Genomic DNA, 24,898 nt, shown 5'->3' on the forward strand with positions numbered 1-24,898 from the left:
AGTGTGAACTCGTGAACTAAAAAATCCTGATGTTTTCGGTGCTGATTCGGTGGTGACGCCGTGTTCATGTAACCAGAGGGCAGTGGTGGAAAGAGTACTGGAAAAACATACTCAAGTAAAAGTACCATTACATTCCAATAAATGTAGTGTGAGTAGAGTAAAAAGTACTTGTCAAAAAACTACTTGAGTAAGAGTAAAAAAGTAGCTTATTTAAAAGTACTGAAGAGTAGTGAGTAGTGAGTACTGAGGTGCGGATTCTACCCCTTATAATAAACACTGTGCACTACAATTTATAAATTAAAAAAAAATGCACATACTGTAATTCATATTATATTTTGTTCTTTGTAAGAATGATTGAAGAATATCTATCATCCATCTTTTTAAAATGCATCAAATCAATACACTCATCACCATTTAAAGGGTCACTTCACCCATTTGCATTAAGCTTTGTATCTTTAGAAACCCAGTCATATTTTTGAATGGTCATGGTTTTTTTCCTTATTTTCCCCTGAGATGGGAGAAATAAGGATTTAAGTGTTTAACTTCCTGCTTATCGCTCACGATAAGCAGGAAGTCATATTTCATTAAAATCTTTAGAACTACACATGTTAGCTCATTATTATTCCAGGGTGTTGGACCCACTCACCCTACAAGCCTATTACAGATCAGTGGGTGGGACTTCACTTGCAGAAACTGAAATCAATATCCGCCATCTTGTTTGGAAGCTAAGCTAACAAGCGCTGTGGAGATCGTAAGTTATGACAATGACGGAAGAAACTAAATATGATATGGAAGAAGAGGATTTTGAAGTTCTGCTGCTCGAATCTGATGTTCGTGACTATCTTTACGAGTCGCAGTATAGTTTAGAGCAGCTGAGGCTGATGGAGGAGCAGGAGACGCCGAGGCGGCGGCCTGTCGCGCTCGAGGACCCCGCACTGACTCTGGCGTTGGGGGGATTGCTGTTGTCTGTACTCTCGCTGCATGTCACGGCCTACGGACACAGAGTCCGTCTGCTGCAGAGAATTTCAACGATGGCGATTTCTCCTGGAAGAAATCTCTGAATCAGACGAGCACACGGACATTTGTGTTGTGATAGTTTCGCCTGACTAAACATCCAGGTAACATGCAGTAATTCACCAAACAGAAATAAATACAAATGAGGTGTAATTCACTAATGAGTTTGCTAATGTAACGTTAACGGGGTTTGTTGTTGTGGGAAGAAGGAGGCAGGAACCGGCTAACGTTTAAGCATTTTAATAGTAAAATGAATAAATACAAAACGAAAGTATAAGCCAGCAGCCCCTCATTGACGACTGCTGTAACGTTACACACAACAGAAACAAAACGCAGCATTAAATCAGGCCTGTTTCTCTCTCGATCTGCCTTCGTCGCTCCCTGTTTTATGCTTTCGGTTCTCCGTGAGAGACGCGGGACCGGCGCGCGGCTCACATGTGTCTTTCATTATCAGTCTCTGTTATAACTCAGGCCACCGGCCTCGCGCGGAACGCCGGCCTCTTAAGTTACATCCCTCGCCCTCGATCGTCCTGCTCGCCACAGCCAACTAGACATTTTATGTGAAATGAATGTCAAACTCCGGTGACAGCTAATGTTAGCCTTGTAGACGGAAGAGTGAATTCTCTGTTTGCGCGGTTCCGGATCAGAGGGTGTGGCTTGTGGAGCTGTACAACGCGGGGCATTCTGGGACCTGTAGTCTATTCATACATATGCGCTCTTTGGTTATTTTCTGTCTTTTCTCGGTCAAGAGGGCACCAAATTAAAAAATTCTTTTACATTTCGACTACATATATGATCAACTTTCAATAAAGATTAATGTTGCAATGGGTGAAATTCTCCTTTAAATCATATTATTTGGGGGGGGGAAAGCATTTAAAATTAGGCGAAAAGCCACTGGGCCTGAGCATGGTATTGTTGCACATAAAATATCAATATTCATAACTGTGCAAAGAATTCAAAAACTTTTAGAAATTCATATGATAGTTCAGCATCACACACCAAGAGATGGGTTAAATAAAATAAAAAAATACCCAATTTCTCTCCAAACCGTTACCAATGTTAGTGTTTTGATCAATGAGAATCACTAATATTATCATATTACCTCAACTAATGCACTGAAAAAGGCTAAGATAGTGAGCTAACACTAATTACATACTTTTATTCCATGCTATTAAATATGTTACAATTTAAACGTAAATGCATTGTTCTAGAAGGGTGGCATCATCCCTTACATTTTACACGGCTACATTTACTCACATTGTAATTCTGATAATATAAATTGTAAGGAAAATCGTGCATTAAATAGGGAAGTTATATCCAGGAAACTTTTATAAAAGAAACAAACACACTTTGTCTCTGAAGTCTCGGCTAAGCTGTTTTATCAGCAGCATCCACAAAAAAAAAAAGTTCAGCATGAAAAATGTTTTTGCGCAAGTGCACTTGCCAAATGATGACGGATCGTATAATGGATCAATCAAAAAACACTGTTTATTAACGAGCTGTGCTAATTTCTTATTAAGTAATGCAGTTCAAGTTAACGACATGGTGCACTGATTCTAAGGCCATGTAGACAGGCCAGCCTATATAAATATCATATTAAGCAGAAATGTACCTTAGCATATTAGAGGAAGATGCTGATATCTGGATTGAATTGATGCGTGATGAATGCACTTCCACAGCAGTCACGAGTAACAGCAGGAATAGGCGGTTAAAGTTTTCTATGCTTAATTTGAATTGATGACAGTCACGAGACCGATTACTCGATCCAATCACGTTGATGGAAAAAAATAAAATTAAAACAAGCATGTAACGAGTAACGGCCACAAACAGAAGGAAAATAGCGGAGAAAAAGTACCGAAACATCACTTAAAATGTACTCAAGTAAAAGTAAAATTACACAATTTTAAACTTACTCAAAAAAGTACAATTTCTGAAAAAAACTACTTAATTACAGTAACGTGACTATTTGTAATTGGTTACTTTACACCCCTGCCAGAGGGTGATGCTGCCTATAACACAAAAGCTGCAACAAGGAACCGGCAAAAGTAATGATTATGATCGTTTCATATATAGCAAGGAGACATTTTAATTGTTGATTAGTGTCTGTTGGCTGCAATAGTGGCCGCAGTAGTTAACACGCCTGTAGAGAGAAATGCACTTTTCATATGGATTACATAAGCAGATCACTCGGTTTCTTTTCGGTTTGAATTGTTTTGTTTAAAATTAGACATTTTTAAGCTTTCTTTATATTTCTTGTGTCTGTGAGGCAGCTTAAACGCTGAGTTTCGGCTCATTTATGAAGAGCTCCAGTTCACGAGCAATGCAATCTCACTGGCTCCTCCATGTCCTAATTATATGGTCTGTTATATTTGCTTCTTATTTATTAAATCCAGGCAATTGGTTGATAAAACATTGATTAAAAATTAGATACAAATGATACAAAACGAAATTACATTTTTAGAAAGGCTTAGGCTTATATTCACGTTCAGTTTTAGATGGAAATCTCAAAATATAAAATCTACAGATCTGTTAGTTTAGTAATGTACTAGTTTTTGTTTCATGTGTAAAATCCCAGTAATTTCAGTGATATTTGAACATTAAGGGGAACATTTTTTTCAGCATTTTATTGTTACCATAGTTACAACCATAGACTTCATATGCCCACCACCTCAGTTTTAAACTAATGGCTCTTTGGAATAACATTAAGTGGGACCTAGGCTGTGACAGTATGTTTAATTGCATTTTCCCCCCACATGTGCAGTTTGTTGTTCATATTAAGCTGCAGCTCATTTCACATTTACTTTTTCAAATTAAATAAAATTCAAATAATAAATCCTGATCATATTATTGCATTTGTGTTTTAATAATTCTTAAGATTAAAAACCTTATCCTTGCAATTTTGTTGTTTTTTGGGGTGCATGTTAGAGTGGGATTTGGTTAGGTGGCCCTCAGAAAAAAATTGCGAGATAAAGTAGTCCTTGGGCTGAAAAAGTTTGAGAAACACTGCTTTAAACTAATAATAGGAAAACTATATGCTAGTGCTTTGACCCCTCTCAGTTAAATTGTCACTGGTATCTAAACATTTGAACCACTGACCCAATCCTCAGCAGTGAGCCCTGCTGGAGCTGCTCTAAATATGTGCTGTCCAATTACATGATGGATCAAATATGGTAGAGCAACTGAACCTCTCAAAATACAGTTTAACAGGCTTAAGCATGAAAATAACTGAAGGAAATATATATTTACTAAACAAATTAAGCTAACTAATATGGTTTTAAAATCTTTTGGTTTCAATATATCAAAAAGTTACAAATGTACTGAAAATACAGGTGTCGGTCTCAGCAAATACCAAAAATTAAAGTATTGATATTGGACTCCTTCTGGAAAAAATGGTATTTGTGCATCCCTACTTAAAACATTACTGACTGCATTTAATTGAAGACATTTGGACATATTTCCAAATGTGTATTTGTCCATTTAAGCACACACCTGAGGCTCAGATTAGCCTATACTTCTCCGTGTTTTGCTTTGGATTGCGTACACAGAAAGCCGCCTGGGGAACAGTATCTCTCTCACTGGTCAATACACTTTTAACTTTACACTATTTTTTAGTATCGAGAACATCCAGAAGGAGACTGTGTATCACGTTACATGATTCGACTAATTTGAAAGTTACGTAGGAAGGGCGATAGCACACTGCTTCAAAGGAAATGGTGTTTTCATAATCATACAAAGTAAAATTTTAATTTAATTAAATTGATCTTGGAGCCCTAATCATGAACACATCTTTAAGAGCAAGGGGGCCACTGGTGGTTTGGGCAACTTGCGTTCTTTGCATATAGGGAGGACCGGCTCTGGATATGTCATTGTCATGGTTAAAGTTAAAATCCTCCTGGTTAGTGGTTGTTTAATCATCCTCTGCTGAGATCTTGAGAGATGTCATGTCTTATTATATATTCAGTTGATTTCATCTTAGGCTGGGTGTCTGTAAGTCAGTTGTAGATTGTACAGTGGACACATATGAACACTGAGCAATGTTCATTTTACTCTGGGGATTTTGCTATGTGTGTTTCAGATTATAAACCAAGGGTTCTCATCTCTGGCCCTCAAGATCTACTTTCCTGCAGAGTTTAACTCTGATCAGACTCTCCTGCCTGAAACTTTTTAGTAATCCAGATGACCGTGATTAGTTTGTTCAGGTGTATTTGATAAGGGTTTGAGCGAAGGGTTCGAAGGGTTTGGATCTCAAGGGCCTGAGCTGAGAACCCCTGTTATAAACCCTACATGAAAAACACATTAATATTGATGTTTGTTTTGTTCTCCACACAGGTTACTTGGCTGTAATCTGACCATTCAATCTTGTCGGAGTTTGTCTTCAGTTCTTCAATCCTCAAACGTCCTGAGAGAGCTGGACCTGAGTAACAATAACCTGCAGGATTCAGGAGTGAAGCTGCTTTCTGATGGACTGAAGAGCCCAAACTGTCAGCTACAGATACTGAGGTCTGAACTCAAATACTTGCAATTGATTTTTATCTTGCATTAATTATGTAAAAATCACTCAGCTAAGATTTATTCTGTTTGCAATTATATTGTGCTTTTCTTGTTCAGATGTGCCATGTGTAATTTCACTGCTCAATCTTGTGAGAGTTTATCATCATTTCTTCAATACTCAAACGTCCTGAGAGAGCTGGACCTGAGTAACAATGACCTGCAGGATTCAGGAGTGAAGCTGCTTTCTGATGGACTGAAAAGCCCAAACTGTCAGCTACAGATACTGAGGTAAATGGGTTTCCATTAAACAATTAATACAAAAATATATATTTTTAAAATTTTGTCAACAAATATGATACAATGCCAGAAGAAGAGACAAAAACAGCATTTGCATTGTTGTAATTTCCAATTTTGTTGTAATTATGGACATGATATTTGCAGTCAGAAAATAATGCATTCAATACCAATATTCATCACCACACCAATTAACATCATCACTGGGGCTTGACCTTGCTACCTGCCCTCTGGTGCGAAAATCATACTTTAACATCGATCTTCTCCAGGATGATTCCACGCATCAAAATCCCCAGTAATGTACACTGCTCAGTGTTTATATAATCCATATTCAGAGTGTTAAAAAAGAAACACTGAAGCAGTGTAGAAGTTGATAAGCTAGTTAAGGTGAGAGAAATTAAAAATGTCACTTCAGGGTTTCATCCCTATTAGTGTTGTCAAAAAACTCGGTACTTTGGTACCAAGTCGATACTAAAAAAAAAAATGTTACAGTATCAGCTTTTCTAGGTACCGATACCAGGTTAATCCAGTTCTAGACGCGCTGTCTGAAAGGTGCACAGTTGTGTCCTCTTCATAACGCTGATATGCTCTCTCTCTGAATCCACTTGTTGTTGCAGACGCCGCGTGAGAGCAAGCGCTTTGGAAAGAATAAGCACGCGCAAAAATATAATAAAAAACACGTGCGATATGTGAACGGCCTCTAAAGTGCTTTCGGGGTAGTTTTACGAGTACATGAGCACAGTAGTATCCACCCGACACCAGAGTACTACTGGTATTAGTATCGACGCATCCATATTTATGTCATTTAATGTCAGTGCCAGTTCTAGGCGTATTCTTGCCTTTATAACTCAGCAGGTTTAAAAAGCCTTTTTAAAATTAAATATGAATGCAGTTTTAGATTAAATAAAAGTACAGTCAAGTCAAATAAAACATGTTTTATCTCCTGTATAGTTTGGTAATGCTACAATAAGATACCATTCATCAACATTACTTAGTTCACATCAACACATTGAGTGAACAATATATTTTTACAACATTAATTAATGTTTGTAAATGTTATTTAATACAAACACTTGGTTGTTCATGTTTGTTCACTTATGCCAGCAGCCATATCACCCTGTAGCCCAAGACTGGTTGCCCACTGAAGCTAAGCAGGGCTGAGCCTGGTTAATACCTGGATGGGAGACCTTCTGAGAAAGCCAGGTTGCTGCTGGAAGAGGTGTTAGTGAGGCCAGCAGGGGTGCTCACCCTGTGGTCTGTGTGGGTCCTAACGCCCCAGTATAGTAATGGGGATACTATACTGTCAAAGAGCACCGTCCTTCGGATGAGACGTTAAACCGAGGTCCTGACTCTCTGTGGTCATTAAAAATCCCAGGATGTCTTTCAAAAGAGTAGGGGTGTAACCCTGGCATCCTGGCCAAATTTGCCAAGTGGCCTCTGTCCATCATGGCCTCCTAATCATCCCCATATATACCAATTGGCTTCATCACTGTCTCCTCTCCACCAGTAAGCTGGTGTGTGGTGAGCGTTCTGGCGCACTATGGCAGCCGTCGCATCATCCAGGTGGATGCTGCACACTTGTGGTGGTTGAGGAGATTCCCCCCTTCCATGTAAAGCGCTTTGAGTGTTCAGAAAGGCGCTATATAAATGTGATGAATTATTATTATCATTATTCACTTCATTGTGCATTAAATAAATGTTAACGGATTAAAACTTTACAAACAACTTTAAAAATGTGTTAGTGTATACTATTGTTTATTTTAGGTCATTTTATCTAATCTTTTTCTAAAGTGTTTATAATGCAAATGTACAGTTTCCATTCTTGTAACCGTGATAAACACTTAAATATATGTAAATTTAAACTAAGCTTTGGTACCGAAATTGGTACAGAGAACCGTGAATTTTTACTGGTATTGGTACCGAATACTGAAATTTTGGTACCGTGACACACTAATCCCTATGCCTAAACTCACTACTTAGGTGCCATTTACCTTTACTGTTCCCTTCTGCTAAATCCAGGGTCACACTGTACGATTTGTCACGATTTGACTGTCAGAGACACATTTTTGAATCCTTGAAAAGATTCCTCTGCTCCTAGGTCAACATCTGAAATGTTTGATCATATTACAAGTAAATATAAGACAAAATTCTGGCAGTGTGACTTTACACTGACAACCGTCAAACCAAAAGCCAATAGGAGCGCAGAACCCCCCACCCAGATTTATTTTTTTGAGAAAAGCCACGATCATAATTAATGCTATGCTAATTAATGTTTTTGTTACTTTTTAAGAATCTACAGAAAATAACAGCTGAAAGTACAAACTACGCAGGTCATTGTGTGAAAGAGACTGATGTGAATGCCAAACTAATGTCATGTGGACTGTTGCTGTATGTCTTTGTAGATTGTCTGGCTGTATGGTGACAGAGGAAGGCTGTGGTTATGTGTCTTCAGCTCTGAGTTCAAACCCCTCACACCTGAGAGAGCTGGATCTGAGCTACAACCACCCAGGAGATTCAGGAGTCAAGCTGCTCACTGATAAACTCAAGGATCCAAACTACAGACTGGAAAAACTCAAGTATGTAGAGCAGGAAGAGCTTCCATTAAACTTCAAAAACACCTTTATAATATTCACTTATTACAAACTAGTTACACTTTATTATAGATTACATGACTACATTTAATAAAGTTCTTATTGAGAATGTGGTTTAGCTCTAGTTATACTACGTGGCTGTTGAATGCTTCATTCTGATTGGCTGATGAACATTATAGACCTTATGCACCAGAGAAACGTGGGCGCCGTAATCTTTAGAATATTGTCTTTGAACTTCCGGTTTCGCGGTCGCTCTGTGTATTTCTATGGCATTCCTGTCGAGGAGTAATTATCTGGTGAAGTGGATTTACTTATTGTAGAGTTAACAAAAGTTATCATGAGCATTGTAATGTTTATCATAAGCATTGTAAAGCAGATGTCTTAACAAATGTCGACCGGGAAATTATTTATGAGCAGTTCATTCATACCTATGCAAAATCGCGGTGGAAATGCAGACCGGAAGTCAAAATACAACGAGCGCAGCACTGAAAAGGGGCGGGACTACATAAGGTCTATAAGGTGTGCAATTATTTTCAGTAAGCGCACAGGTAAAGTAGTTCAACCAGAAAGACTCAGGAGACAAGAGAACGACCGGGTGGTGTTGGGGAGGATGGGGATGCACACCGGCGTCAGTTTTTGCAAACGTAGTAATGGGTGTTAACCGGGCTTTAGTACTCCAAATGTCTGAGTGGTGATTGGCTAGATCTGAGGTCAATGAATATCGTGATTAATTAATTAATGAGTTAGATTAGAGTCTTCCCAGTAGAACTTGCACTAGAGCTCCCATTTCTACCAGAAAGACTTGGGAGACAAGAGAACTGTGACAAAAATGTTTTTGTTTCTCTTTACAGTTTTTTTCGATTGCTAAACGACAGTGAGCACGACTGGAGCTAAATGTGCAAAACTCTAACTACAGTCTGCATTACCAACAGTCACCTGAGCACAACTCTTAACACACGGCTCAAAACAGGCTCAGTGTCTCTGCTGTCTGTTAGAGTCACCTCAGCTAATCCTGCTTTTTGCCCATTTTCGTTTATGCAATAGTGATGCGTTACGTTGTAAAAGATAAACACGACGGTACATGCAAGTCCAAGAGATAAATCAATGTAACTCTAAACCAGGGGTCGGGAACCTTTTTACCAAGAAGAGCCAAACAAATAAAACAAAATTGAGATTTTTTTCAAAAGAGCCAGAGCAAAGTTTACACTCGTATATTAGACAAATTTGCAACAGTAATATATAACAACAACAGTAATAATATACGACTTGCACTGGTAGCAGTTCTGGTAGTTATTTAACGTTACAACAACAACAACACTTAAAAAAAAAAAAAAAAAAAACAGTTGTTTTTTTGTGTGTGGGGTTGGGTTGACTGGCTTTCGCGAGGCACATAATAACATACGCGCGTGTTATGCACGCAGTATGTTCTATCTCGCTCTATTCCGGGAGATTTTACTGTAACTAATTTTCGGGCATCAGCTAGACCGGAGACGCTATCAATATGCGGGAGACTCCCGGAACTTCCGGGAGACTTATCTGATATTTTGTTCACTGACATGCTGGTTTCTAGCACACTGGACGAGAAGCGCAGCGCCTCATTTAAAATTCAAACACTTTATTCTCTATGACTCCTAGACTAGGAGTGTACACTGATGACCGGCGGCACATTCAGTGTTTGTCCGCGGCACCCAGCAACGGCTCAGCAGGACCTCGTTCAAATTCCTGCCTCGCCACAGAGCGCCATTTACATAGTTTTATATAAAATTTACTTTTATTTGTCTCAAACCGTCGTTAATGTAGGCTACATACTGACTTCACCGTGTGCTGCAATTTATATTTACTTTTACATTCATTTTCAGAAATCAGCTGCTTAAATGAGAATTGCTGAGGTAAAGTGTTCTGCAGACTTAGCAACGATTGTATTTAATTGTACAGTACACTTATAACATAGTACAGACATAATCTTAATTCCATAATGTCCTTAAACATAAACAATATTGCCGGCCATAAACTGAGAAATTGCGTCCGGTGTGCGATACCTCTGTCCTAGACGCGGCGCGCGCTTCTCGTCCGGTGTGCGATGCTTCTGTCCTAGACGCGACGCGCGCTTCTCGTCCGGTGTTATGACACCACACAAATTGAGAAAACGGGCATCATAAACAAGTGATTAACAAGTGCTGCATGGACCATGCAGCATGGTGCATCTCAAATTGTCTCTTAATATTTTACTTTTTGAGAGACTTTTTCAGTCAGCATTTGAAAATTGGGAGAGCCATATAAAATCCTGAAAAGAGCCATATATGGCTCGCGAGCCATAGGTTCCCGACCCCTGCTCTAAACCATTAGTAAAATCATTCCTGTGTTTTGTTATTGCCGGTTTATCTGACCCTCATGTAAAGGATTGACCTTCTTCTGAATGGAGGCGGGGAGCAGCAGCTTAATTGCATTTACAGTTTTTTTCGATTGCTAAACCACAGTGAGCACAACTGGAGCTACATGTGCTAAACTCTAACTCCAGTCTGCACAGCAGCAGTTCATGTGGACCAAACTCTAGATCGTTTTTCAGTGCTTGAACACAGTTTTCAAAACTCTACACACTTATCCCACGACTTTAAACACAACCTGCACAACACTGTGGATTTACAGCACTTTGTTCAAATGCTAACACACTGCTGTCAAAACTGTGAACCACTCATTCAAAACAGAATAAATTTCAGCCTTGTGCCTTTCACACACTGCTGATGTTCAAACAATTTCAGCTGAAAGGCCGAACACTTGTGGCCCAATGCTGGAGAGAGGCAGGATTACAGGATTACAGTGTGTACTTTTAGATTCTACCTTTTTTTTCTCATTACTGTAAATTACAGACTATTGAAGCAAACTGCTAATTTTCAATTGTTATGTTAAAATGTAAAAATATCAAATGAAAGATTGTCACTGTTTTCTTTGAAGAAAATATTACTTTGTATGAAGTCTGAAATTGTTGAAACTGTAAAGATGAAAAGGTTGGATTTTCTGCATTGGTGTTTGATGCTAGTGTTGTTCTGAGTGTCAGTGTGTGTTATCTCAGTGAGGGTTGTGTAGTGTGTTACTCTCAGTGTGTTCTGAGTGTCAGTGTGTGTTATCTCAGTGAGGGTTGTGTAGTGTGTTACTCTCAGTGTGTTCTGAGTGTCAGTGTGTGTTATCTCAGTGAGGGTTGTGTAGTGTGTTACTCTCAGTGTGTTCTGAGTGTCAGTGTGTGTTATCTCAGTGAGGGTTGTGTAGTGTGTTACTCTCAGTGTGTTCTGAGTGTCAGTGTGTGTTATCTCAGTGAGGGTTGTGTAGTGTGTTACTCTCAGTGTGTTCTGAGTGTCAGTGTGTGTTATCTCAGTGAGGGTTGTGTAGTGTGTTACTCTCAGTGTGTTGTGAGTGTCAGTGTGTGTTATCTCAGTGAGGGTTGTGTAGTGTGTTACTCTCAGTGTGTTCTGAGTGTCAGTGTGTGTTATCTCAGTGAGGGTTGTGTAGTGTGTTACTCTCAGTGTGTTCTGAGTGTCAGTGTGTGTTATCTCAGTGAGGGTTGTGTAGTGTGTTACTCTCAGTGTGTTCTGAGTGTCAGTGTGTGTTATCTCAGTGAGGGTTGTGTAGTGTGTTACTCTCAGTGTGTTCTGAGTGTCAGTGTGTGTTATCTCAGTGAGGGTTGTGTAGTGTGTTACTCTCAGTGTGTTCTGAGTGTCAGTGTGTGTTATCTCAGTGAGGGTTGTGTAGTGTGTTACTCTCAGTGTGTTCTGAGTGTCAGTGTGTGTTATCTCAGTGAGGGTTGTGTAGTGTGTTACTCTCAGTGTGTTCTGAGTGTCAGTGTGTGTTATCTCAGTGAGGGTTGTGTAGTGTGTTACTCTCAGTGTGTTCTGAGTGTCAGTGTGTGTTATCTCAGTGAGGGTTGTGTAGTGTGTTACTCTCAGTGTGTTCTGAGTGTCAGTGTGTGTTATCTCAGTGAGGGTTGTGTAGTGTGTTACTCTCAGTGTGTTCTGAGTGTCAGTGTGTGTTATCTCAGTGAGGGTTGTGTAGTGTGTTACTCTCAGTGTGTTCTGTGTGTCAGTGTGTGTTATCTCAGTGAGGGTTGTGTAGTGTGTTACTCTCAGTGTGTTCTGTGTGTCAGTGTGTGTTATCTCAGTGAGGGTTGTGTAGTGTGTTACTCTCAGTGTGTTCTGAGTGTCAGTGTGTGTTATCTCAGTGAGGGTTGTGTAGTGTGTTACTCTCAGTAGTCAATAGTCTGTCAGTGTGTGTTATCTCAGTGAGGGTTGTGTAGTGTGTTACTCTCAGTGTGTTCTGAGTGTCAGTGTGTGTTATCTCAGTGAGGGTTGTGTAGTGTGTTACTCTCAGTGTGTTCTGAGTGTCAGTGTGTGTTATCTCAGTGAGGGTTGTGTAGTGTGTTACTCTCAGTGTGTTCTGAGTGTCAGTGTGTGTTATCTCAGTGAGGGTTGTGTAGTGTGTTACTCTCAGTGTGTTCTGAGTGTCAGTGTGTGTTATCTCAGTGAGGGTTGTGTAGTGTTGTTACTCTCAGTGTGTTCTGAGTGTCAGTGTGTGTTATCTCAGTGAGGGTTGTGTAGTGTGTTACTCTCAGTGTGTTCTGAGTGTCAGTGTGTGTTATCTCAGTGAGGGTTGTGTAGTGTGTTACTCTCAGTGTGTTCTGAGTGTCAGTGTGTGTTATCTCAGTGAGGGTTGTGTAGTGTGTTACTCTGTTCTGAGTGTCAGTGTGTGTTATCTCAGTGAGAGTTGTGTAGTGTGTTACTGTCAGTGTGTTCTGAGTGTCAGTGTGTGTTATCTCAGTGAGGGTTGTGTAGTGTGTTACTCTTAGTGTTGTTCTGAGTGTCAGTGTGTGTTATCTCAGTGAGGGTTGTGTAGTGTGTTACTCTCAGTGTGTTCTGAGTGTCAGTGTGTGTTATCTCAGTGAGGGTTGTGTAGTGTGTTACTCTCAGTGTGTTCTGAGTGTCAGTGTGTGTTATCTCAGTGAGGGTTGTGTAGTGTGTTACTCTTAGTGTGTTCTGAGTGTCAGTGTGTGTTATCTCAGTGAGGGTTGTGTAGTGTGTTACTCTCAGTGTGTTCTGAGTGTCAGTGTGTGTTATCTCAGTGAGGGTTGTGTAGTGTGTTACTCTCAGTGTGTTCTGAGTGTCAGTGTGTGTTATCTCAGTGAGGGTTGTGTAGTGTGTTACTCTCAGTGTGTTCTGAGTGTCAGTGTGTGTTATCTCAGTGAGGGTTGTGTAGTGTGTTACTCTCAGTGTGTTCTGAGTGTCAGTGTGTGTTATCTCAGTGAGGGTCGTGTAGTGTGTTACTCTCAGTGTGTTCTGAGTGTCAGTGTGTGTTATCTCAGTGAGGGTTGTGTAGTGTGTTACTCTCAGTGTGTTCTGAGTGTCAGTGTGTGTTATCTCAGTGAGGGTTGTGTAGTGTGTTACTCTCAGTGTGTTCTGAGTGTCAGTGTGTGTTATCTCAGTGAGGGTTGTGTAGTGTGTTACTCTCAGTGTGTTCTGAGTGTCAGTGTGTGTTATCTCAGTGAGGGTTGTGTAGTGTGTTACTCTCAGTGTGTTCTGAGTGTCAGTGTGTGTTATCTCAGTGAGGGTTGTGTAGTGTGTTACTCTCAGTGTGTTCTGAGTGTCAGTGTGTGTTATCTCAGTGAGGGTTGTGTAGTGTTGTTACTCTCAGTGTGTTCTGAGTGTCAGTGTGTGTTATCTCAGTGAGGGTTGTGTAGTGTGTTACTCTCAGTGTGTTCTGAGTGTCAGTGTGTGTTATCTCAGTGAGGGTTGTGTAGTGTGTTACTCTCAGTGTGTTCTGAGTGTCAGTGTGTGTTATCTCAGTGAGGGTTGTGTAGTGTGTTACTCTGTTCTGAGTGTCAGTGTGTGTTATCTCAGTGAGAGTTGTGTAGTGTGTTACTGTCAGTGTGTTCTGAGTGTCAGTGTGTGTTATCTCAGTGAGGGTTGTGTAGTGTGTTACTCTTAGTGTTGTTCTGAGTGTCAGTGTGTGTTATCTCAGTGAGGGTTGTGTAGTGTGTTACTCTCAGTGTGTTCTGAGTGTCAGTGTGTGTTATCTCAGTGAGGGTTGTGTAGTGTGTTACTCTCAGTGTGTTCTGAGTGTCAGTGTGTGTTATCTCAGTGAGGGTTGTGTAGTGTTGTTACTCTCAGTGTGTTCTGAGTGTCAGTGTGTGTTATCTCAGTGAGGGTTGTGTAGTGTGTTACTCTTAGTGTTGTTCTGAGTGTCAGTGTGTGTTATCTCAGTGAGGGTTGTGTAGTGTGTTACTCTCAGTGTGTTGTGAGTGTCAGTGTGTGTTATCTCAGTGAGGGTTGTGTAGTGTGTTACTCTCAGTGTGTTCTGAGTGTCAGTGTGTGTTATCTCAGTGAGGGTTGTGTAGTGTGTTACTCTCAGTGTGTTGTGAGTGTCAGTGTGTGTTATCTCAGTGAGGGTTGTGTAGTGTGTTACTCTCAGTGTGTTGTGAGTGTCAGTGTGTGTTATCTCAGTGAGGGTTGTGTAGTGTGTTACTCTCAGTGTGTTGTGAGTGTCAGTGTGTGTTATCTCAGTGAGGGTTGTGTAGTGTGTTACTCTCAGTGTGTTCTGAGTGTCAGTGTGTGTTATCTCAGTGAGGTTGTGTAGTGTGTTACTCTCAGTGTGTTCTGAGTGTCAGTGTGTGTTATCTCAGTGAGGGTTGTGTAGTGTGTTACTCTCAGTGTGTTGTGAGTGTCAGTGTGTGTTATCTCAGTGAGGGTTGTGTAGTGTGTTACTCTCAGTGTGTTGTGAGTGTCAGTGTGTGTTATCTCAGTGAGGGTTGTGTAGTGTGTTACTCTCAGTGTGTTGTGAGTGTCAGTGTGTGTTATCTCAGTGAGGGTTGTGTAGTGTGTTACTCTTAGTGTGTTCTGAGTGTCAGTGTGTGTTATCTCAGTGAGGGTTGTGTAGTGTGTTACTCTCAGTGTGTTCTGAGTGTCAGTGTGTGTTATGTCAGTGAGGGTTGTGTAGTGTGTTACTCTCAGTGTGTTCTGAGTGTCAGTGTGTGTTATCTCAGTGAGGGTTGTGTAGTGTGTTACTCTCAGTGTGTTCTGAGTGTCAGTGTGTGTTATCTCAGTGAGGGTTGTGTAGTGTGTTACTCTCAGTGTGTTGTGAGTGTCAGTGTGTGTTATCTCAGTGAGGGTTGTGTAGTGTGTTACTCTCAGTGTGTTCTGAGTGTCAGTGTGTGTTATCTCAGTGAGGGTTGTGTAGTGTGTTACTCTTAGTGTTGTTCTGAGTGTCAGTGTGTGTTATCTCAGTGAGGGTTGTGTAGTGTGTTACTCTTAGTGTTGTTCTGAGTGTCAGTGTGTGTTATCTCAGTGAGGGTTGTGTAGTGTGTTACTCTCAGTGTGTTCTGAGTGACAGTGTGTGTTATCTCAGTGAGGGTTGTGTAGTGTGTTACTCTCAGTGTGTTCTGAGTGTCAGTGTGTGTTATCTCAGTGAGGGTTGTGTAGTGTGTTACTCTCAGTGTGTTGTGAGTGTCAGTGTGTGTTATCTCAGTGAGGGTTGTGTAGTGTGTTACTCTCAGTGTGTTGTGAGTGTCAGTGTGTGTTATCTCAGTGAGGGTTGTGTAGTGTGTTACTCTCAGTGTGTTCTGAGTGTCAGTGTGTGTTATCTCAGTGAGGGTTGTGTAGTGTGTTACTCTCAGTGTGTTGTGAGTGTCAGTGTGTGTTATCTCAGTGAGGGTTGTGTAGTGTGTTATCTCAGTGAGGGTTGTGTAGTGTTTTCCTCTCAGTGTGTTCTGAGTGTCAGTGTGTGTTATCTCAGTGAGGGTTGTGTAGTGTGTTACTGTCAGTGTGTTCTGAGTGTCAGTGTGTGTTATCTCAGTGAGGGTTGTGTAGTGTGTTACTCTCAGTGTGTTGTGAGTGTCAGTGTGTGTTATCTCAGTGAGGGTTGTGTAGTGTGTTACTCTCAGTGTGTTCTGAGTGTCAGTGTGTGTTATCTCAGTGAGGGTTGTGTAGTGTGTTACTCTTAGTGTTGTTCTGAGTGTCAGTGTGTGTTATCTCAGTGAGGGTTGTGTAGTGTGTTACTCTTAGTGTTGTTCTGAGTGTCAGTGTGTGTTATCTCAGTGAGGGTTGTGTAGTGTGTTACTCTCAGTGTGTTCTGAGTGACAGTGTGTGTTATCTCAGTGAGGGTTGTGTAGTGTGTTACTCTCAGTGTGTTCTGAGTGTCAGTGTGTGTTATCTCAGTGAGGGTTGTGTAGTGTTGTTACTCTCAGTGTGTTCTGAGTGTCAGTGTGTGTTATCTCAGTGAGGGTTGTGTAGTGTGTTACTCTCAGTGTGTTCTGAGTGTCAGTGTGTGTTATCTCAGTGAGGGTTGTGTAGTGTGTTACTCTCAGTGTGTTCTGAGTGTCAGTGTGTGTTATCTCAGTGAGGGTTGTGTAGTGTGTTACTCTCAGTGTGTTGTGAGTGTCAGTGTGTGTTATCTCAGTGAGGGTTGTGTAGTGTGTTACTCTCAGTGTGTTCTGAGTGTCAGTGTGTGTTATCTCAGTGAGGGTTGTGTAGTGTGTTACTCTTAGTGTTGTTCTGAGTGTCAGTGTGTGTTATCTCAGTGAGGGTTGTGTAGTGTGTTACTCTTAGTGTTGTTCTGAGTGTCAGTGTGTGTTATCTCAGTGAGGGTTGTGTAGTGTGTTACTCTCAGTGTGTTCTGAGTGACAGTGTGTGTTATCTCAGTGAGGGTTGTGTAGTGTGTTACTCTCAGTGTGTTCTGAGTGTCAGTGTGTGTTATCTCAGTGAGGGTTGTGTAGTGTTGTTACTCTCAGTGTGTTCTGAGTGTCAGTGTGTGTTATCTCAGTGAGGGTTGTGTAGTGTGTTACTCTCAGTGTGTTGTGAGTGTCAGTGTGTGTTATCTCAGTGAGGGTTGTGTAGTGTGTTACTCTCAGTGTGTTGTGAGTGTCAGTGTGTGTTATCTCAGTGAGGGTTGTGTAGTGTGTTACTCTTAGTGTTGTTCTGAGTGTCAGTGTGTGTTATCTCAGTGAGGGTTGTGTAGTGTTTTCCTCTCAGTGTGTTCTGAGTGTCAGTGTGTGTTATCTCAGTGAGGGTTGTGTAGTGTGTTACTCTCAGTGTGTTGTGAGTGTCAGTGTGTGTTATCTCAGTGAGGGTTGTGTAGTGTTTTCCTCTCAGTGTGTTCTGAGTGTCAGTGTGTGTTATCTCAGTGAGGGTTGTGTAGTGTGTTACTCTTAGTGTTGTTCTGAGTGTCAGTGTGTGTTATCTCAGTGAGGGTTGTGTAGTGTGTTACTCTTAGTGTTGTTCTGAGTGTCAGTGTGTGTTATCTCAGTGAGGGTTGTGTAGTGTGTTACTCTCAGTGTGTTCTGAGTGACAGTGTGTGTTATCTCAGTGAGGGTTGTGTAGTGTGTTACTCTCAGTGTGTTCTGAGTGTCAGTGTGTGTTATCTCAGTGAGGGTTGTGTAGTGTGTTACTCTCAGTGTGTTGTGAGTGTCAGTGTGTGTTATCTCAGTGAGGGTTGTGTAGTGTGTTACTCTCAGTGTGTTCTGAGTGTCAGTGTGTGTTATCTCAGTGAGGGTTGTGTAGTGTGTTACTCTTAGTGTTGTTCTGAGTGTCAGTGTGTGTTATCTCAGTGAGGGTTGTGTAGTGTGTTACTCTTAGTGTTGTTCTGAGTGTCAGTGTGTGTTATCTCAGTGAGGGTTGTGTAGTGTGTTACTCTCAGTGTGTTCTGAGTGTCAGTGTGTGTTATCTCAGTGAGGGTTGTGTAGTGTTGTTACTCTCAGTGTGTTCTGAGTGTCAGTGTGTGTTATCTCAGTGAGGGTTGTGTAGTGTGTTACTCTCAGTGTGTTCTGAGTGTCAGTGTGTGTTATCTCAGTGAGGGTTGTGTAGTGTGTTACTCTCAGTGTGTTCTGAGTGTCAGTGTGTGTTATCTCAGTGAGGGTTGTGTAGTGTGTTACTCTCAGTGTGTTGTGAGTGTCAGTGTGTGTTATCTCAGTGAGGGTTGTGTAGTGTGTTACTCTCAGTGTGTTCTGAGTGTCAGTGTGTGTTATCTCAGTGAGGGTTGTGTAGTGTGTTACTCTTAGTGTTGTTCTGAGTGTCAGTGTGTGTTATCTCAGTGAGGGTTGTGTAGTGTGTTACTCTTAGTGTTGTTCTGAGTGTCAGTGTGTGTTATCTCAGTGAGGGTTGTGTAGTGTGTTACTCTCAGTGTGTTCTGAGTGACAGTGTGTGTTATCTCAGTGAGGGTTGTGTAGTGTGTTACTCTCAGTGTGTTCTGAGTGTCAGTGTGTGTTATCTCAGTGAGGGTTGTGTAGTGTTGTTACTCTCAGTGTGTTCTGAGTGTCAGTGTGTGTTATCTCAGTGAGGGTTGTGTAGTGTGTTACTCTCAGTGTGTTGTGAGTGTCAGTGTGTGTTATCTCAGTGAGGGTTGTGTAGTGTGTTACTCTCAGTGTGTTGTGAGTGTCAGTGTGTGTTATCTCAGTGAGGGTTGTGTAGTGTGTTACTCTCAGTGTGTTCTGAGTGTCAGTGTGTGTTATCTCAGTGAGGGTTGTGTAGTGTGTTACTCTGTTCTGAGTGTCAGTGTGTGTTATCTCAGTGAGGGTTGTGTAGTGTGTTACTCTCAGTGTGTTCTGAGTGTTAGTGTGTGTTATCTCAGTGAGGGTTGTGTAGTGTGTTACTCTCAGTGTGTTCTGAGTGACAGTGTGTGTTATCTCAGTGAGGGTTGTGTAGTGTGTTACTCTCAGTGTGTTCTGAGTGTCAGTGTGTGTTATCTCAGTGAGGGTTGTGTAGTGTGTTACTCTCAGTGTGTTCTGAGTGTCAGTGTGTGTTATCTCAGTGAGGGTTGTGTAGTGTGTTACTCTCAGTGTGTTCTGAGTGTCAGTGTGTGTTATCTCAGTGAGGGTTGTGTAGTGTGTTACTGTCAGTGTGTTCTGAGTGTCAGTGTGTGTTATCTCAGTGAGGGTTGTGTAGTGTGTTACTCTCAGTGTGTTCTGAGTGTTAGTGTGTGTTATCTCAGTGAGGGTTGTGTAGTGTGTTACTCTCAGTGTGTTCTGAGTGTCAGTGTGTGTTATCTCAGTGGGGGTTGTGTAGTGTGTTACTCTCAGTGTGTTCTGAGTGTTAGTGTGTGTTATCTCAGTGAGGGTTGTGTAGTGTGTTACTCTCAGTGTGTTCTGAGTGTCAGTGTGTGTTATCTCAGTGAGGGTTGTGTAGTGTGTTCCTCTCAGTGTGTTCTGAGTGTCAGTGTGTGTTATCTCAGTGAGGGTTGTGTAGTGTGTTACTCTCAGTGTGTTGTGAGTGTCAGTGTGTGTTATCTCAGTGAGGGTTGTGTAGTGTGTTACTGTCAGTGTGTTCTGAGTGTCAGTGTGTGTTATCTCAGTGAGGGTTGTGTAGTGTGTTACTCTCAGTGTGTTCTGAGTGTCAGTGTGTGTTATCTCAGTGAGGGTTGTGTAGTGTGTTACTGTCAGTGTGTTCTGAGTGTCAGTGTGTGTTATCTCAGTGAGGGTTGTGTAGTGTGTTACTCTCAGTGTGTTGTGAGTGTCAGTGTGTGTTATCTCAGTGAGCGTTGTGTAGTGTGTTACTCTCAGTGTGTTCTGAGTGTCAGTGTGTGTTATCTCAGTGAGGGTTGTGTAGTGTGTTACTCTCAGTGTGTTCTGAGTGTCAGTGTGTGTTATCTCAGTGAGGGTTGTGTAGTGTGTTACTGTCAGTGTGTTCTGAGTGTCAGTGTGTGTTATCTCAGTGAGGGTTGTGTAGTGTGTTACTCTCAGTGTGTTGTGAGTGTCAGTGTGTGTTATCTCATTGAGGGTTGTGTAGTGTGTTACTCTCAGTGTGTTCTGAGTGTCAGTGTGTGTTATCTCAGTGAGGGTTGTGTAGTGTGTTACTCTCAGTGTGTTCTGAGTGTCAGTGTGTGTTATCTCAGTGAGGGTTGTGTAGTGTGTTACTCTCAGTGTGTTCTGAGTGTCAGTGTGTGTTATCTCAGTGAGAGTTGTGTAGTGTGTTACTCTTAGTGTTGTTCTGAGTGTCAGTGTGTGTTATCTCAGTGAGGGTTGTGTAGTGTGTTACTCTTAGTGTTGTTCTGAGTGTCAGTGTGTGTTATCTCAGTGAGGGTTGTGTAGTGTGTTACTCTCAGTGTGTTCTGAGTGACAGTGTGTGTTATCTCAGTGAGGGTTGTGTAGTGTGTTACTCTCAGTGTGTTCTGAGTGTCAGTGTGTGTTATCTCAGTGAGGGTTGTGTAGTGTTGTTACTCTCAGTGTGTTCTGAGTGTCAGTGTGTGTTATCTCAGTGAGGGTTGTGTAGTGTGTTACTCTCAGTGTGTTGTGAGTGTCAGTGTGTGTTATCTCAGTGAGGGTTGTGTAGTGTGTTACTCTCAGTGTGTTGTGAGTGTCAGTGTGTGTTATCTCAGTGAGGGTTGTGTAGTGTGTTACTCTTAGTGTTGTTCTGAGTGTCAGTGTGTGTTATCTCAGTGAGGGTTGTGTAGTGTGTTACTCTTAGTGTTGTTCTGAGTGTCAGTGTGTGTTATCTCAGTGAGGGTTGTGTAGTGTGTTACTCTCAGTGTGTTCTGAGTGACAGTGTGTGTTATCTCAGTGAGGGTTGTGTAGTGTGTTACTCTCAGTGTGTTCTGAGTGTCAGTGTGTGTTATCTCAGTGAGGGTTGTGTAGTGTTGTTACTCTCAGTGTGTTCTGAGTGTCAGTGTGTGTTATCTCAGTGAGGGTTGTGTAGTGTGTTACTCTCAGTGTGTTGTGAGTGTCAGTGTGTGTTATCTCAGTGAGGGTTGTGTAGTGTGTTACTCTCAGTGTGTTGTGAGTGTCAGTGTGTGTTATCTCAGTGAGGGTTGTGTAGTGTGTTACTCTCAGTGTGTTGTGAGTGTCAGTGTGTGTTATCTCAGTGAGGGTTGTGTAGTGTGTTACTCTCAGTGTGTTCTGAGTGTCAGTGTGTGTTATCTCAGTGAGGGTTGTGTAGTGTGTTACTCTCAGTGTGTTCTGAGTGTCAGTGTGTGTTATCTCAGTGAGGTTGTGTAGTGTTGTTACTCTCAGTGTGTTCTGTGTGTCAGTGTGTGTTATCTCAGTGAGGGTTGTGTAGTGTGTTACTCTCAGTGTGTTCTGAGTGTCAGTGTGTGTTATCTCAGTGAGGGTTGTGTAGTGTGTTACTCTCAGTGTGTTGTGAGTGTCAGTGTGTGTTATCTCAGTGAGGGTTGTGTAGTGTGTTACTCTCAGTGTGTTGTGAGTGTCAGTGTGTGTTATCTCAGTGAGGGTTGTGTAGTGTGTTACTCTCAGTGTGCTCTGAGTGTCAGTGTGTGTTATCTCAGTGAGGTTGTGTAGTGTTGTTACTCTCAGTGTGTTCTGTGTGTCAGTGTGTGTTATCTCAGTGAGGGTTGTGTAGTGTGTTACTCTCAGTGTGTTGTGAGTGTCAGTGTGTGTTATCTCAGTGAGGGTTGTGTAGTGTTTTCCTCTCAGTGTGTTCTGAGTGTCAGTGTGTGTTATCTCAGTGAGGGTTGTGTAGTGTGTTACTGTCAGTGTGTTCTGAGTGTCAGTGTGTGTTATCTCAGTGAGGGTTGTGTAGTGTGTTACTCTCAGTGTGTTGTGAGTGTCAGTGTGTGTTATCTCAGTGAGGGTTGTGTAGTGTGTTACTCTCAGTGTGTTCTGAGTGTCAGTGTGTGTTATCTCAGTGAGGGTTGTGTAGTGTGTTACTCTTAGTGTTGTTCTGAGTGTCAGTGTGTGTTATCTCAGTGAGGGTTGTGTAGTGTGTTACTCTTAGTGTTGTTCTGAGTGTCAGTGTGTGTTATCTCAGTGAGGGTTGTGTAGTGTGTTACTCTCAGTGTGTTCTGAGTGACAGTGTGTGTTATCTCAGTGAGGGTTGTGTAGTGTGTTACTCTCAGTGTGTTCTGAGTGACAGTGTGTGTTATCTCAGTGAGGGTTGTGTAGTGTGTTACTCTCAGTGTGTTCTGAGTGTCAGTGTGTGTTATCTCAGTGAGGGTTGTGTAGTGTGTTACTCTCAGTGTGTTGTGAGTGTCAGTGTGTGTTATCTCAGTGAGGGTTGTGTAGTGTGTTACTCTCAGTGTGTTCTGAGTGTCAGTGTGTGTTATCTCAGTGAGGGTTGTGTAGTGTGTTACTCTTAGTGTTGTTCTGAGTGTCAGTGTGTGTTATCTCAGTGAGGGTTGTGTAGTGTGTTACTCTTAGTGTTGTTCTGAGTGTCAGTGTGTGTTATCTCAGTGAGGGTTGTGTAGTGTGTTACTCTCAGTGTGTTCTGAGTGTCAGTGTGTGTTATCTCAGTGAGGGTTGTGTAGTGTTGTTACTCTCAGTGTGTTCTGAGTGTCAGTGTGTGTTATCTCAGTGAGGGTTGTGTAGTGTGTTACTCTCAGTGTGTTCTGAGTGTCAGTGTGTGTTATCTCAGTGAGGGTTGTGTAGTGTGTTACTCTCAGTGTGTTCTGAGTGTCAGTGTGTGTTATCTCAGTGAGGGTTGTGTAGTGTGTTACTCTCAGTGTGTTGTGAGTGTCAGTGTGTGTTATCTCAGTGAGGGTTGTGTAGTGTGTTACTCTCAGTGTGTTCTGAGTGTCAGTGTGTGTTATCTCAGTGAGGGTTGTGTAGTGTGTTACTCTTAGTGTTGTTCTGAGTGTCAGTGTGTGTTATCTCAGTGAGGGTTGTGTAGTGTGTTACTCTTAGTGTTGTTCTGAGTGTCAGTGTGTGTTATCTCAGTGAGGGTTGTGTAGTGTGTTACTCTCAGTGTGTTCTGAGTGACAGTGTGTGTTATCTCAGTGAGGGTTGTGTAGTGTGTTACTCTCAGTGTGTTCTGAGTGTCAGTGTGTGTTATCTCAGTGAGGGTTGTGTAGTGTTGTTACTCTCAGTGTGTTCTGAGTGTCAGTGTGTGTTATCTCAGTGAGGGTTGTGTAGTGTGTTACTCTCAGTGTGTTGTGAGTGTCAGTGTGTGTTATCTCAGTGAGGGTTGTGTAGTGTGTTACTCTCAGTGTGTTGTGAGTGTCAGTGTGTGTTATCTCAGTGAGGGTTGTGTAGTGTGTTACTCTCAGTGTGTTCTGAGTGTCAGTGTGTGTTATCTCAGTGAGGGTTGTGTAGTGTGTTACTCTGTTCTGAGTGTCAGTGTGTGTTATCTCAGTGAGGGTTGTGTAGTGTGTTACTCTCAGTGTGTTCTGAGTGTTAGTGTGTGTTATCTCAGTGAGGGTTGTGTAGTGTGTTACTCTCAGTGTGTTCTGAGTGACAGTGTGTGTTATCTCAGTGAGGGTTGTGTAGTGTGTTACTGTCAGTGTGTTCTGAGTGTCAGTGTGTGTTATCTCAGTGAGGGTTGTGTAGTGTGTTACTCTCAGTGTGTTCTGAGTGTTAGTGTGTGTTATCTCAGTGAGGGTTGTGTAGTGTGTTACTCTCAGTGTGTTCTGAGTGTCAGTGTGTGTTATCTCAGTGGGGGTTGTGTAGTGTGTTACTCTCAGTGTGTTCTGAGTGTTAGTGTGTGTTATCTCAGTGAGGGTTGTGTAGTGTGTTACTCTCAGTGTGTTCTGAGTGTCAGTGTGTGTTATCTCAGTGAGGGTTGTGTAGTGTGTTACTCTCAGTGTGTTCTGAGTGTTAGTGTGTGTTATCTCAGTGAGGGTTGTGTAGTGTGTTACTCTCAGTGTGTTCTGAGTGTCAGTGTGTGTTATCTCAGTGAGGGTTGTGTAGTGTGTTACTCTCAGTGTGTTGTGAGTGTCAGTGTGTGTTATCTCAGTGAGGGTTGTGTAGTGTGTTACTGTCAGTGTGTTCTGAGTGTCAGTGTGTGTTATCTCAGTGAGGGTTGTGTAGTGTGTTACTCTCAGTGTGTTCTGAGTGTCAGTGTGTGTTATCTCAGTGAGGGTTGTGTAGTGTGTTACTGTCAGTGTGTTCTGAGTGTCAGTGTGTGTTATCTCAGTGAGGGTTGTGTAGTGTGTTACTCTCAGTGTGTTCTGAGTGTCAGTGTGTGTTATCTCAGTGAGGGTTGTGTAGTGTGTTACTCTCAGTGTGTTCTGAGTGTCAGTGTGTGTTATCTCAGTGAGGGTTGTGTAGTGTGTTACTGTCAGTGTGTTCTGAGTGTCAGTGTGTGTTATCTCAGTGAGGGTTGTGTAGTGTGTTACTCTCAGTGTGTTGTGAGTGTCAGTGTGTGTTATCTCATTGAGGGTTGTGTAGTGTGTTACTCTCAGTGTGTTCTGAGTGTCAGTGTGTGTTATCTCAGTGAGGGTTGTGTAGTGTGTTACTCTCAGTGTGTTGTGAGTGTCAGTGTGTGTTATCTCAGTGAGGGTTGTGTAGTGTGTTACTCTCAGTGTGTTCTGAGTGTCAGTGTGTGTTATCTCAGTGAGGGTTGTGTAGTGTGTTACTCTGTTCTGAGTGTCAGTGTGTGTTATCTCAGTGAGGGTTGTGTAGTGTGTTACTCTCAGTGTGTTCTGAGTGACAGTGTGTGTTATCTCAGTGAGGGTTGTGTAGTGTGTTACTCTCAGTGTGTTCTGAGTGTCAGTGTGTGTTATCTCAGTGAGGGTTGTGTAGTGTGTTACTGTCAGTGTGTTCTGAGTGTTAGTGTGTGTTATCTCAGTGAGGGTTGTGTAGTGTGTTACTC

The 24,898-nt window shown here is 41.9% G+C and overlaps 1 protein-coding gene across 2 annotated transcripts in view; it reads left to right on the forward strand.

Annotated features, from left to right (window-relative positions):
* The window catches only part of LOC120487491 (NACHT, LRR and PYD domains-containing protein 3), a 54,406-nt gene that overhangs the window by 23,856 nt on the left and 5,652 nt on the right, over positions 1 to 24,898 (forward strand). The window contains exons 7-9 of one of the 2 annotated variants that reach the window (XM_089126869.1): positions 5,344 to 5,514; positions 5,623 to 5,793; positions 8,202 to 8,375. In XM_089126869.1, the coding sequence (XP_088982995.1) occupies positions 5,344 to 5,514; positions 5,623 to 5,793; positions 8,202 to 8,375 (516 nt within the window). The remainder of the gene's footprint in view (positions 1 to 5,343; positions 5,515 to 5,622; positions 5,794 to 8,201; positions 8,376 to 24,898) is intronic. The other variant, XM_089126868.1, reaches the window with a different exon arrangement.

The sequence above is a fragment of the Pimephales promelas genome, chromosome 24, assembly GCF_988280905.1.
Source record: "Pimephales promelas chromosome 24, fPimPro1.hap1.1, whole genome shotgun sequence".
Lineage (NCBI taxonomy): Eukaryota > Metazoa > Chordata > Actinopteri > Cypriniformes > Leuciscidae > Pimephales > Pimephales promelas.